Here is a 16,514-nt window from a genome sequence, read left to right as displayed (position 1 = left end):
AATGCATTTTACAAATAATTTGGTACAACATATACTTTGAATTTCGAGTCAAATTGTCGTTATGAGCACATACAATGCATTCTAGAATTTTAAAATACAATTTTTATAAGCGAAAATGTCATAAGTTGACATATGATACGTCATTCTATTCGGAATGTAATTTTCTATCAAATAAAGTAAACAAATACCAAGAGAACCATTTAAAAATATAAAGTTGTAGCCATTTCTGGTGAAGTAGGAAGTGACTGATACTAATTGAATACGTTAATCATTTATGTTATAAATTAACATACCAAATCTTTTTTATGTGAAAAAAATAAAAAAGTTATAGGGGTGAGCAACATTTGAAAAACACCCGGTATATAAAGAAGGATTATATTATCTACTTGTAGAATAGGGAAATGTAATAGTTAGAATAATATTGCTTTTATATTTTATAGTATCACTATGGTAAAAATTTCGATTTTAATGTATTTTAATGCACTTTACTATACTACATAATATATTTATACACTTCTTATAAACAAACACAGAATACTATAATACACAAGACACAAATATGTTAAAACAGTCTTTTTTTATTCGAAAACCGTTCAATATACAAGTAAAACTCAATGATGAAATGTAAATTGATGAATTAATATACAGGGTGTTTCCAAAAGCATGTGCCATCTCTCGTGAGCAGATTCCTCACGTAAAAATAAGATTTGTTAAAGTCTTAATATTCTTTCGATTTATTATAATTTTCTTCCAAGTACTTTTAGTGATTCCAATGATATTTTGAGGGTAAAAGTTACTATCAGTGCTACATATTTTAGTGCTAAAAAAGTGTCGATAAATTCACCAGGGACGTGCATATGAGTTATCACTGGAATATTTTTCAAAAATAAAACGTGCGCCACTGACTTTTTTTTTTGGATATCAAAATTGTGTAGGCCGTTTAATGCCAATTAAAAGTTATCTCTTGTTATTTAGTCGAATTTCAATAATAAATTATACTAAAATTTTAATCAGGAGTAATAAAATTAAATTAAAATAAAATTAATAAATTATATATTTTAATCAATTTATTATTAAATATAGTTACTATTAGTTATTATTCCTATTAGCCCAACCTACACCAGTTTCAAATAAAAAAAATAATGCTATTTAAAATAATTACAAAAAAACCTAATTTTAAAAAGTTTTAACATCCTGTAACTCTAAAACTATGCAATACCCATGTTCATAGAATTTTTTTCATATTTTTTGATGAGGAATCAATGAATACCTATTTAAAACTTTTGCAAATATTGATTTTATAATTTAATTTTTATAATTATATAATTTAAAAATAAATTTTAAAAGTTTGCTATAAGACTTAGATCAAGACAAATTAATAAAATTGCTTTTATCTGATCAAGGAGGCCGAAATCGACAAAACATCAAGAGACAACTTTTAATCGGCATTAAACTGCCTACAATATTTCGCTAAAGAGAGAAAAAAGTCAATGGTGTACATGCTGTTTTTAGAAAAACATTTCAGTGATAACCCATATGCACGTCCCTGGTATACAGGCCCGGCAATGGATCTCTAGGCATAGGAATTACATGCATCGGAATGAAACGCCTATAAAAAGTCTATGCTTAAACAGAGATGGACAACAACTTCCCCGTTTCCACTTCCACTACGACTGTCTACTTAGACAAACTCCAATAAGATAACAAATTTTGGAAATTCCGCCACCTCCCATCCACTCATGATACCCATCTCCCTGCCCTTTATTTATCGCCATTATTTTATTTCCCTTCCCGCGCCTCCGCACCTCGCTATTCCACTCCCGTCAGTTCATCACAGAGTTGCCAGGTCTACCGGTTTCGTCTGTAAGCTACCGATCTACCGATTTAAAGAAAAACCCAACGATATATTCAACTGCGTCTTTAGTTTTTACAATAGAAGCACTTTTAAAAAGCTGACTTATTTGACTAAAAATTAAGCGACTGCCGCGTTGGAATCTATATAATCTGACTTTATTATTGTTTCATTAAATTTTATTTAGTAATAACAGACATACAGGTCATCGTTCTGTCTAGTTGCAGAGTTACAGAGATATTCCTAAAAATCCTTATTACTCCTTATTAGGCGCGGGATTGGCGGCATGCCCGAAGAAGTTGATATCTTTTGAAAAGATTTTATTTCATTCATCTACTAAAGTTGAACCCATATTTTCCCCCAAAAAATGTAAACAAAAACAAAATTTAAGTTAAGAAACAACCTAAATTCGGACAATATTTAGTGATTTTCCCGTCAAAAAAATTTATTAATATGAAAAAAGAGTTGAGAGTTGCTACAGCTTTACCATTGAAATGAAATTAATTTTAGATATCACTGATCAAAATTTGTACAAAGGTAAAAAGTGACTGTTACACTAATTTGTGACTGCTATCCCTACTTGTTATAGTTTTATATGTTTTTATTAATATATTAATATTATTTAATTCAATATTTTTTTTTAATATCAAATAATATACCTAGCTATTTCTAATTCTTGTTATATTTATTATATTTGTATTTTATTTGAGTGATCTATTATTACGACACATAGGAATGCTAATTTTGGACTTAAATATTATATTTTATTTCGTTTCTGTACTTTTAATTTTTGTTGAAGATCTACCGAGAATTTTGTTCTCGTATGGAATTATAATCTAACAAACCCGGCAACCCTGTTCGTCTACTCCTTATAAAGTTTTTTTCGGCCTAATTCCTTTGTCACAGCCGCGGCTTTGTGAAGCGCCGCCGCCGACCGACTGTGTCGGGGCGACTGCTAGGAAGATCGTACAGTATTGCCATTTCATAGAATTGCACTTGCTATTTTAGAAATGATATCAAAGTTTTGCATGTTACTTTTCGTTTTAGAAAGAAGTTATGTGCCTAGAGAAAACATTCGTAAAATTGTTTCGTACTTTATTTAATATTTCATTAAGTAGGCAAGATAATGGGATTAGAAGATTTAGGATTTTGACAAGCCAACATAATTTCGATTTAATTGAATGGCAACACTGTCCGTCCTGTTTCTATTTTTTCGATTCTGTTCTATTAGTAGGCGGTAGCCCCCACACAAGCGTCTTAAAGACCCGCCCGGCGCCCCCTCTCGCAGGGGCTCTCTCGTCGTATCACTTCTATGATCGCTTCCCCTATACGATGGTAGGGAAAAGACACTTTATCCGTCTCTGTTGCACTGCAGTGTATTTTGCAGCCTTACCATCTTTTTTTATCGCATTGAAAACCTCCTATTGCTAATATTCCTTTGCCAGTAGTGTATATGTCGTTCCCTGGTGAATATGTATGTGTTTTAGCTTTAAAATATGTCGCATTTATGTAATTTTTACCCGAAATTTCATTCGAAACGCTAAAAGTACTCGGAAGAAAATTAAAATAAATCTAAAAAATATTCAGACTTTAACATCCCGTATGTAGGAAACAAAGCAGAAATGGACCTATGTTGATATGAAAAATAAATCCTATTTTTACGTGAGGAATCTCCCTATTAGAGATGGCATATGTTTTTTAAAACATCCTGTATCAAATAATGATGAATGAAATAAAAACGTACTGACATGAAGAAAAAGAAATAATTGTTTTCTGGAAACAACGCAATGGCGCACCATTTAGTTTAAGCAGAAGATAAAATTCAAATTATTTTTTAAAATTTTTAACAGCCAACGTAGATCAAAAATGAAGTACTTTAGACCGCATATTCATTAGCGATGGGAACTATCGAATGAATTTTAGACTATCGAATGGTTAATGAATGAATGATTTCAACTATCGAATGGTTTTATTCGAATAAAATCATTCATTCATTTGTATACTAAAGCATATGTGACAACCTCGCCGTGCGACTAAATGGTTATCGTTGAGCCACGACTATCGAATGCTTTTGATAAATGAAATTTAGTATTCGTTTGATTTTTGTATGCGTCAGTGCATTATTAGTTCTTCCAAATTTTTATAACTTCGCCGTATAAATACTGTGCTATTTTTGCATTTATTAAAATAGTTAAAATACTAAAATAGTAGTTATTTTTTAATTTTATTTATTGACGATTGTGTGCATGTGCAGGTGGTCAAAATTTTTCCGAAAATTTGTGTTGTTTTCCGTAGTCCGATCTTTCAGTTATTTAATTTTATATGGTATATGGTCTATTTTTTAATGGGAAATTTTGAGAAGTAGCAATTTTTAAGAGGGATGAGATGAACTTACAATTAATTTTAAAAATACATATTTGCATTTTAGATGTTTTAATAATATGAATTAGTTGGAACTTAATAATCATATTTAAGTAATGTGGTTAAGTAAATGGGGGGTTATCGAACTCAAACTATGGGGTGAGAAATTAAAATGAAAGTTTTACACGTGCCAATTTTAAAAAAAAGTTAACGATGTTTGTATTTTGTTTATGCTAATTCTCTTACATGTAGTTTTTTGCGAAGAAATATTTCATTTATTTTTTAAAGTAAATGCCAGTAAAAGTAATATAATTAATTAATATAATTTTTAAATAGAGATATAAAGCACCTAATATAAATAATTTTGATTTCTAATTTTTTATTTATATTTTCGTTCCATTACACTGCATGCTTAGAAAATTAATAAATGTTTATATTTCATGATTTTAAAATTTGTTGTTAATATAACAAATTAGTTCTGTAATTATTATTATTTAACAAACCAACGTTGCCAAAAAATTTAAAGACTATATTATTTTTAAATAGGATCTAATATAAATAATTTTGACATCTAATTTGTTGTTTATATTTTGCTACTACTTAAAAAAATATTGATATTAAATCATTTTAAATTTTGTTGTTAATAGGTATAACAAATTATTACTGTTATTATTATTTATTAAACCAGTCTTTGCTTAAAAACATTAAAAATCACTTTCATGTTCTTACATCCAAAATAACAAGTATTATTGCAGTGTAACAACAGAATATTAATAAAAAAAAATGCAGAATATATAGACATACTATCCCTAACTAACTAAAGCCAAACAATAATATTCTTTGCTAATATCAACTAATGCCAAAATATGGCAACAGCGCCCTTCATAATGTATTTTCTGTGTAAATACTAGCACCTCAATAAAAAAAATAATGTGTCCTTATCTATATCTGACTCCGCAAAAAATCAAAGATGCCGGCTTCTTTCATAGCATTGCCACCGACTGCTGTCGGGTTTCTCGGAAAGAAACCTACGTCGCCGGGCGACAACTAAAATTCAGTTAATATTTTATTATAATCGATCCTGACGAATAAATGAATTTCATAAATGAATGAATTTTATAAATGAATGGTTTTTGCTGCCGAATTACTAGAATACAATATTTCAAGGCAGATGACGGATCTATTCGATAATTTTTATTCGAATAGTTTTCAACGAATGTTTTCTTACTAACTATCGAATTATTCGAATGAATTGCAACTATCGAATGTTTCGATAGTATTCATTCGATAGTTCCCACTACTAATATTCATATAAAATGTTAAATTACACTCTATTTTTTTAGACTGCTTTAGAAACACTCTGCATAGTTTCTATTTTTAAAGAAGACTTTTAATCGTTTGCTGTAGCTGTCATTATGCCAAAAATCTAACTTTAAAGTGTGTTTTGAGACTTCAGGGTGAGATATTTACTACAAAATGCGATGCTTGAAAAAAGAGCCAACTGGAAATGAGCCAAGCATACAAACATAGATACATGACTGTCCTCTTTGTAGCTCTTGCCAAAGTCGTAGAAAAATTCTGGCAAAATAATTTAACCTAATTTCTGTAACTTTTTTACGTGACTAGATTATGTTTTCCTATTATAATATTATTTAATTAAAAATTCTAATGGAAATGGTAATACACAATTAATAAACCATTAAATTTATAAATAACCGTATCTATTTTATTAAATAAATTGAATATAGTGACTATAAGTCTAGAAACTTGGAGACTGAACCCTCCATATAGCCTTTTGTTAAATGTCTGGATCATTGCTTAATAAAAATAATTTAGTATAATTATTATTATACTTAGAAGTTCTCTCTCTTTCTCTCTCTCTCTCTTGGTTTATGGGATGTAATACAAAATCATTTGAGTGTTCCGTCCAAGGTATCTTCAGCATCCGACAAAATAACCGCATTTTAAAGACCTCTTCCTCATTGTGGTCACTTTCAGGGTAATATCTCTTTCACATAATATTTTTATAAAAAAAATTATATAAATTTAAAAATGAAGTTATAATATTGTTTGCTTATTCTGTTTAATTATTTGCTAAGATTGTAACAGCCTTTTTTTCCTAGAGAGCTATTACTAACGCTTAACAGTCGGTCTTTTTGTTCTCGGGCGCCACCCTCAAAGTTTAAAGTGTTTGAGAGACCACCTCGGCCAATACGGGTAGCTTTTCTACAGCGGAGAATCCAGGGAAATGGGGTAAAAGCCAGTTAAAGTCGAATATATTCCATAACGAGGTTTATTTAAATAAATTAATTATGAATCCAATATCTTCAAATAAATAAAATATGAAGAAAATACTAAAACATGAAATATCGCAAAATCTAACAGAGAAATTAAATCAGTTAATTACAATAGCAAATAATTAAGTGATTAATTAATAAATTAAATTAATTATGAATCCAATATCTTCAAATAAACAACATATGAAGAAAATACTAAAACATGAAATGTCGCAAAATCTAACACAGAGAAATTAAATCAGTTAATTACAGCAGCACATAATTAAGTTCATATTATTTAAATTCAATATCTTCAAATAAATAAAATAGAAAAATACTAGCACTACGTATTCACATGCATCTTTAAATAAATCAGATATATAAGAAATATTATTATTATGGTAAAATAAAAGAGGAACCTTAATTAACTCCTCCTCCGTAAAGGAATTTTATACCATAAAAATCAAATAAAAAAAACTCTATCTACTGTGCTGAAACTAAAATTTGTGATTACTAGAACTCTGATGGGGTATCTGGCGGTTACAAAAAAAAAGAAAGAATGTGATTACCTCTCTTTTTTTTGAAGTAAATCGGCGTAGGATCAAACGAAACGGTCTGGTTTTCTGAATCGCCTACAGCAGCCCGGAATCCAGGCACACTAATTATTCACGGTCAGGTAAAAAAAAACTTAAGAAAATCGGCGTCGGATCAAAACGAAACGGTCTGGTTGTCTATTCACGGTCAGGTATAAAAAACTTAAATGCTCGGTTTTTAACTATCTATACTCATAAATCAGAAATACGGTTTAGACTTATTTTAAATCAAATCTCTGCGACCACGATTTATACTTATTTAAAATCAAAAACGGAGATACGGTACTTTTACTTTAAAACTCAAGAATTCGGTTTTTACAGCAGCGCTGATAAAAAAAACGGATCAGACTCGCGAGGTTTACTTAGAAAAGTTCACCGGTCTCAACAGGAAGAACCCCGTTTTCGCGCTCCCGTCGCTTAAATAATCTTTTCCGTCGGGAACCACGAACCACGTTCGGTTACCATCGTCCTACCTCCCATCAAGATTCCTTACAGTAAAAAAAAACGTTTTTACCCGTCGATCCTACAAAAAACCATTTGCTGTTTGTACCAAAAAAAAAACTTCAACGTCTCCATGCAAATCGACGAAATATTTAACACAATTTTATCAGCAAATAATTTTTAGTATTAAAAATATTTTCCAGTTTTAGACTATCATAACAGTTCTAAAAATAAAAATAAACCATACTAAGCTTGTCTAAGAAAAATTTGTTACCATAATCCTTCAAAACAAATGAACATATCAAATTCGACTTATATACAGTATGGTTCATAAATCCACAAACGCTATCCGTCCTGGTGATCAAAAAAACAAATATTTAAACATTTACCATGAGAATATTAACGATAAAAAATATAAAAAAGTTAGGTCCCAAGGCAGGATCGAACCCGGTCCCTTCGGTGTACTAGTGAAGTACTTTCACGCCGCGCTATTGTGCCGTGTTTTATTTATGTTCGCGCCTAGCATTTAACAGGTTAAATAAAAAAAATATACGGACTTCATTACAAGATAGTTAGGGTGGTTGAAAATTATTAGTATTTTTATAAAAAAAATTATATAAATTTAAAAATGAAGTTATAATATTCTTTGCTTATACTGTTTAATTATTTGCTAAGATAGTTAGGGTGGTTGAAAATTATTATAGTTACTAAGGCGGTCATTGTCACACTATGTCAAAATAAACAAAAAAATTGGCATAAATAGACAGTAAATGATTGCATTTAGATTTAATTTTAAACTTTTAAATTATACTAAAAATAAATTATGTTTACAAGCACATTTTAAAACATATAATAGCAATTCAACTACATCTATTATAATTCTTATCAACAAACTAACTATTAAGCAAAAATAAAGCAATAATAATAACTACATACAATGTCTTTTACACTACATATAACACCCTTTTCTTAATATCTTCCTAATAATTTCCTAGAGGTGAATATTTTCAGCTTTATAATTTTATTGGTGCTAACTAATATTAGGCATATATTTGAACCCAGATATTTAACTTTATATCTCCCTTACAGCATGATTTCAAAATTGTACATATTTTATATACACATTATCTATATTTTTTATTTTGATGTATTAATGATTCATTGTTTAATTTGTTCAGAATTAGTCTTTTTGTTTTTATTTTATCAAAAAAAAGTATCGACAAAAATGTTTACTACTTTTTTTTAACTCATAACCTAGTATTGTATGATACGCATTTTTTATTTTGAAATTACCCTAATGCATATGAATACATTGATAGCATTATATTCCTTTCCTAATCATTTTACTCAAAGGGTTAAACTTTAATAAATATAAAACCTATGGATTAGTTTTATAGATAGTGTGAATATAATTTGTGTACTACTTCTGTACTAATTTCAAAAACAATGTAATTTTTTAAAAATATCCTTTCTTTAGGAAATAGGAGGACGGCCAGTGTGAGGTCAGTAGGCTATAGCGACTTGTTCGTATTAAGTAAAAAGGATATGTGGGACGTACTGAAAGAGTACCCAGCTGCTAGAGTACGACTTGAAGCGATAGCTGTCAAGAGATTAGAGAAATACAAACGGGCGCCTCTAGAAAAAGGTAGGTATTGTTTTAATTTTTCAGTTTTATACAGTTTTTTCACAATATTTTGAAGTAATCACTTGTCACTCATAACCACTGTAAATTTATTTAGTTAATAGAAGAAGAATTTCTCAGGCTTTATAACAGAGAAACTTTAAGAAGCTATTAGAACTGATCATATACAATATTTTACTAAAAAAAGTACCTATATCCTTTAGGTAGCATACGCAGTTTTCACATTACGTTAACAAATTTACGGTGAGCGTAAACGGAACCTAAAATTTATTACTTTCCTCCAAGTTTTCGCCGTGCTATCTTAGGGAAAACTTAATACTTTGTGTCATATACGTTGTTTCTGATTACTTTACAGCACAACACATTAGTGTAGCCTTGTAAGTACAAAATTTAATTTTCTAAATTTTCTTTTCTTATATGAAATACCGGCAGATAAACTTGTCAAAACGCTATTAGCCTTACAAATATTATCGTCATAAGAAAAACCTAGAATGGGAATACTCCAATGGTCTAAGACACTCGAATCAACTTACGACCAGGAATTACGACTGAGAATAGTCAAAGATTTTCCTTGATAAGTAAGAAAAATCTTCGGATTGATACGGGGTTTTTAACAGGACACTGTCTCCTCAATGAACACTTCATTATATTGAAGCTAAGAAACAACGACGAATGCTCATTCTGTGGGGAAAATTGGGAAATACCAGACACCTTGTCACTGAGTGCGCTGAGATGACAACCATTCGTGCCATAAACTTTGGTACGACTGATATCGGAGATGGAGAACTACTACTATTTTTTTTATTCGTTATTTTCCTAGTGACGTCACAGGTGGTATGCGCGAAATGAACGAAATTGGAGCCGCTATCGATCATACCTTGTATTCTTTATACCATGGGGCCGTCCTGTGAGGCCAATTGTGTTTGTTCCCCTTTTATATCTGCACCCATTCTCCTATCCCTGTGCCCTGCACTAGCTTATGCAGGTCCTTGATAGGATGGGAGCTTAATGGGAGCACAACTACTAATACTACTATTGCCATCACTCGCTGACGCGGATTTGACACGTCTCAGAAGGTTACGCAAGGTTTTTTCTTACAAGTATATCTCTTCTCGTCGTCGGAAGCAGAAAATCACAAAGACCAAAGAAAAAAACTATTTAAAATATCTAAATACAACTATTCAAAAACACCTCAGTTTTTTTTCAACGGGCACGTCTATAAAAACCGTTGAAGTTATGTTAAAATGACATTATATCAAGTTAAACTTCAAAATTAACAATTACTTCCTGATAACAATTACTTAATGAGGTAAAACCAAAAAGCCTCAAACTTTCTATGTAATTATTTTTAATTTTTACTTTTGTTTATTTATGTTATGTTTATTAACATCAAAAAAGCGATTGACATACATTACTAACCTTTACTGGTCCCTGAGCAATACATTTATTTTTATTAGACTGTATTAAAAAAAACTCTTTTCTTTTTCGTTTAGAGACTGTCGCTTCTTTCTATAAAATCTACTCTATGCCCTATGTCCCATGATGCTTACAAATCAAGGGTACAAACATAATGAGGCATCTCGATGCGATGCTCGTCGCGATGCATCCTACGCGCACTTACTCACCGTTTTAAAGCAGTGCTTAAAATGTGCGCGTAGGATGCATCACGGCCAGCATCGCATCGAGATGCCCCACTATGTTTGTACGCTTAGATTTGTGAAAACCGCCCTTTCTTAAATAATCTTTATGTTCTTTTATTCGAACATTTAATGGTCTAGATGTTTCACCAATATAAAATTTATCACATTCACATGGTATTTTGTATATTACATTTTTTGTTTTTTGTCCAATGTTTTAACCACACTAAACCAGTATTATAGAGCAAATGATTGTAACAGATATTTTATTTAGATTAAAGCTGCAATAATTAGTTTAAACCGAATTTTATTATCGCTTATGTTGGTCACATTGCTTCGTTTTCAGCAAGGTTGTCGTTTATTATTTGACAATTATCCTAAGGTCAGTCATTATTTTGTATGATATCGTGTTGTTTTTGAATATTTGTGGGTAATTCTCGTTTTTTGTCTATTTTAACTAACCTAACCTAACCAACTAAATTTTCGAGTTTTTGTATTTCATTTCTTGAAATTGTGTGTTGAAAATATACCGAAGCATTTAAACCCTGATAAACTATTATTACGTTTTTCGTCGGTTCCGTGTGGATAGAAAGTCACAATTTATTTAAACACTATTTATTTAACACTAATTAACAAAAACAATAACGATAAAAAACTTATAGAACTATTTACAAACGATTTATAACTAAGAATTTATTTTGAATTTTAGCGCGTCAACTGCACTCGTCTATTTATAACTGCCCTCTGTAGGCCACAGCCGCCGGCTTTTATACCTACAGCTAAAGGTCTCTAGAATAGTCCATAGATCGTTAGGTGCATAGAGAAGATTTCGATTGTTCTCGTATGTACTACTCCATTCCAGTAGAACTCGATGCTTCTCGAATCTTCGAATGAATCATTACGGTGTCTGTTCTTTAATGCGATGTTAAGGTCATCCGAGGGCGGGCCATATTAGGTCGAGTAGGCAGGTTAGGTCGAGTCCACACCGGTCCGCAACACTATTTTGAACGAGAACGTGACAATAAAGGTCCTTGATAAGCACATTACACCACTTTCAAAATTATTTGTACGTTAGTTTATATTAAATTCTGTGATTATTAGTTTGTGCATTAATAGCACCCTCTGACTTGTTATTACCACTTATGGCGTTGGAAGATGTACATCAATAAATAAATAAATAACCCATAATAACGCTTAGAATAATCTTCATAATGGACTAGTTTTTGCCTATATGTAATAAGTTAAATAAGCGATAAAACAAAAAATCAGTTAATTACTAAAATACTAGTTAATAAATTAAAAATAAAACATAAAAATCTTTAAAAAATTATATAATAAATATATTGTTTGTCACTTTTAAATTAAGATTCACCTCAAAAATCCATCACAATCTGGCAGCGCTGTCGCCATCGGTTGTCACTCAAAGTTGATCATGTGCATCGGAAATTGTTTTGCGATTACTATATTATATTGTGTATTTCGTTTAATGTTTTATCAGTAAAAGATGGTGGATAATCGTTTTTTATTAATATACTTTTGATGTGGTTTATATCTTTGTTTAGTGAATTATTGTCCGAAAATATTATTTTTGTTAATAGCTGGTTATTTTTAAAACTAAGTATCCATTTTAGTTGTAAAATATATACATTCTAAAATTACGTTGTAGGATTCTCTACACATTTAGTTCCTACATTAAACTAAAGCGAATTCATGAAACTTTCAGACCAGTATGCAACTTTCAAAAGATAAATTATAATAACATCTAATAAGTAACTTAGTTGCACGCTTGTTAAATCTTATCTATCTAGGTAAAAGTTCAGAACATCACAAATGTCTACATTGTTTCCTAGAATATTCGCTGAAACATGCATCTAAATTACCTGGTTACTCAAAAGCGTCCTCTAAATTTTATGAAACTCTTTTATAGATCCTCTCATCTTCTTCATTTTACAATGCCTTTCCTTTTTCGAGATGATCTCAATGTTTTATCTTAAAGATAAGTATTATGATGCCATTGTGTTTGATATTTGAAACCCTAGTTTCGTCATTTTGTACAGTGTGTGTCTTAAATATGTGCAAATATTTTTAGGGTTGCTAGATCTCGATAAAAGAAACATATTTTCTCTTTACCGTTTTTCAAATATGTCCAAAATAACCCGAGTTATTTTACTTTGAAAATCTCCAAAAAAATATTTTTTTTGCTCAAATTTTGAGAATCACTGGATCTTTTCTGTTTTTTTTTAACCACCTACTACCTACGTAGAAATTATGTTTTTTAACTAAAAATATTTCCAAAACTTTTATGAAAAAATTCGAAATTTTCTATTTTTTTTTCGCGAAAAGAAACCAAATCGTGTTCCTTGGGTCGAAATATACTACACTTAAAATATTTGCACTTATTTATGATTCGCTCTGTATAGACAGGGTGTTTAAAATTTAAAATAGACAAAAATACATAGTAAAATAGATATAATCTTGCAATCATCCTTCAGTTCTATGATGTATGTATTCAGAAAAATTAAAAACTATTGAAGAAGGACCTCCAAAGCATATTTTGAATATTAATAACTAAATTGAAATCGTGTATTCGTCATTTTAGTGAAAATGTTTATAAAAGTGAACACTGGTTAATAAAAAGTAAAGGAAAGATTTGATGTTAACGTCGCGTTTTTGCTGCCAGGGCTAATCTAGACTATTTCTAATAGTCTAATTAATAATTCTAATTAATAACTAACTTTCTAATCTATTTTGTTTACGCGGAATCCGAACCGCGGTCCTCGGCCATATCATGGTCAATGGCCTACCGACTTGGCAAGTGTCTAAATCGACTCTTACTCACGAGATATCCAATCTCATCGGCATTCGGCCTCGAACCGGCGTGAATGAGCAGTGTGTGTCAATAGATTTTACACTTTTGCCTTTATTGGACAACAGCACGATACAGAGTTTCGAACCGGTCACCCGTCCATCCACTAGTATCGCCTTACGTCGCTTAACTTCAGTGTTCCAACGGGAACCGGTGTTTCGACGTAGCTGGGCCGTTGTTCACTGGTTAATGTAGTTGTAAGGCACTCAATATACAATAATTTTTTGTTAGCGTTGTCTACTATTTTATCTAACATATATGTACGTGCACAGCTTTGTTTTTTTTTACTTAAATTTAGTTTTTTTTTTTAATTAGTTTGTTTATTTTTTTAACCTGTACATTTTTTGCATATTTTATTTTTGTAACTTCAAAATTAAAGACTTAAAATAAAATAATAAAAAAATAGAAAACTTTATTGTTGGTAAAATGTTAATTGTAGTTATCTATTACATCCCCTTTCATTGCCGCTACACTACGCCGCTGAGCGTTATAAAATCTCGTAGGTAAAAACACGTTAGTTAACGGGTTATTTGCAATGTAAATTCCTGCATATTCAGGATATAGCAATAGCTTAGCAATTTCCTAAACCTATTAAATTTTATATTTATACTAAAACCCACAACAGGGCAGATTAAAATATAAAATATTACTGCTGATAGCAGAATTATCCAATAAACTTTATTATAATATGCAGATATCTTAACGACGACACTTAAACCGTTTTTATTTTTAGGAAAACTGACTTTTTGTAGACGTGTCTCCTAATAAAGTTCTTTATTTAACATGGTTTTTTAACCCTCCAGTGCTATTACAGTTGGAGGCTGGAATCTTTGGTATTACAACAGCAAAATGAAACACTGATTCACCACAATACACCAAAAAACTTTTACTTTTACACTGGACGCGCGTTTCGCTAACCAAGTGAGCATCGTCAGCAGATGATTAAAACTAAACTAATATCTACAAATGGCGCGTTTATATACTCGCTCGGTTGGCACCGAGTACTTAATACCTTATCATATTTTGACGAAAGCCAGTATCTGAGCCGGTTTTACAGAGGTTAGTTCTCCAACTCCAATATCAGGCGTACCAAAGTTTATAGAACGAATGGTTGTCGCCTTAGCTCACTCAGAGATGAGGCGTTTCCTTATTTTCCCCACAGAATCTGCATTAGCCGTTGTTTCTGAGCTTCAATCTACTGAGGTGTTCATTGAGGAGACGGTGTCCTGTTAAAAACCCCGTGACAATCCGATTGTTCTTACTTAAATCAAGGAAAATCATTGATTTTTCTCGGTGGTAAGTCCTGAGGACTTTGCTGGTGAGTCTTAGCTAAATGCAAATATTTTCAGGACTAGTAGATCTCGATAAAAGAAACATAAGGTGGGTGGACCATAGAAGGCTACTGTAACAGTTAAACAGTTTTTATTAGTTTATTTACTGGATAAATGAAAAAAACAAATTATTAATTAACACTTTGTTTTATTGTGTTATTGTGTAACATATACTTTTTAATTTAATAATATAATTAATTACTTTTTTTTATTCTAGATGTAATCACTATTTATTAAACTTCACTTTTATTTTGCTCTTCAAATGGCCTTGCAAGGAACAGGGCTCCATACAAGGCCAATATTATAAATCAGTCGTTCAACTTAAAACTAGAGTGGTGATAATCAAAATATCTTATTATTTTTTTCTTTGGTGCCATAAAAAATATATAATAATTTACAGTAAAAAAATAAGATAATAATAGGTTATTTACATAAAAAAATACCATTTCCTGTGCGAGAGAATTACAATTTTAACATCGACGACCAAAGACTACAATGCGCGCGACTCTGTGTCCTTGAGTTTAATGGAGCTTACAGCGCTTTCAGATGGAGCGGAGCGTCCGCGCGGATATTTTTTCAAAATAGCCGTCGACGAACTCATCCGGACGGAGCATACGCGACCCATGTGAAATTGTTCATATAAGCTCATGGTACTTGCTCGAAGCGCTGTTAGTTTGAGTGGAAGGAATTTGTCATCACGTGGCAATAACTATGAATTTTCTATAGTTGGCCTTCAAAGGAGCATAACCTTCCATGATACACCCACCTTATTTTCTCTTTACCGTTTTTCAAATAAATCCAAAATAACCGAGCTATTTGACTTTGAAAATTAAAAAAAATATACAGTGTTGTTCACCACATACGACACGGAGTATTGTAGCAAAACGATTAGATTTTTACAAATTGTAAGTTTTGGGTTCGTTGAAGGACTATTAGAGCTACAATTTAAAAATATTTTTACAAGATACAGAATGTCCCAAATAAATAAAAAATATCAAAGTTGTATTTTTTTAAATGGAACACCCTGTATATTATTACATTTTTAGTTTCTACGATTAAAATAAAGGTAAATTTGATAAAGGTTTATTACACTTAAACCTTACCGTTCTTGAAATATTTTCAATTTTGTGAAATTGCAGTCAAAATTTTAAGGCTTCATTTCTCCAAGGGTATCAAAGTTTTTAATACTAAATATTTACTGAAGTTTATTTATTGATCAGTTATTGTGTTGCAATAATAAAAGTTATACTACCTTATACAGAGTGTCTAAAATTTTATTTTAAATAATTACTAGCTTTAAACGGCAATAACTTGTTTAATTTAAATGGTATACCCTGTATATTTTATGAGAATCAGATGCACAATTTAATTGTCTCTTAAATTGTATTATACCATTTTTTACCTATAGCTTCAAGTTTCCGTAGAAAATGCATTTTCTTGTAATTTTAAATTAATTTATCAATATACCCATTGGAATACTGACATTTTAGATTATTTTCAAAGATGTACCAAATT

At 30.7% G+C, this 16,514-nt stretch overlaps 1 protein-coding gene across 1 annotated transcript in view; it reads left to right on the top strand.

Annotated features, from left to right (window-relative positions):
• The window catches only part of LOC115875641 (cyclic nucleotide-gated cation channel alpha-3), a 182,330-nt gene that overhangs the window by 148,783 nt on the left and 17,033 nt on the right, over positions 1-16,514 (top strand). The window contains exon 12 of the mRNA XM_030891443.1: positions 9,001-9,168. Within this exon, the coding sequence (XP_030747303.1) occupies positions 9,001-9,168 (168 nt within the window). The remainder of the gene's footprint in view (positions 1-9,000; positions 9,169-16,514) is intronic.

Source organism: Sitophilus oryzae, unplaced genomic scaffold (assembly GCF_002938485.1).
Source record: "Sitophilus oryzae breed Bouriz unplaced genomic scaffold, Soryzae_2.0 scaffold_1000_pilon_pilon, whole genome shotgun sequence".
Classification (NCBI taxonomy): Eukaryota; Metazoa; Arthropoda; class Insecta; order Coleoptera; family Curculionidae; genus Sitophilus; species Sitophilus oryzae.
The sequence above is the reverse complement of the archived record's forward strand: the minus strand, read 5'-3'. Positions and strand labels throughout refer to the sequence as shown.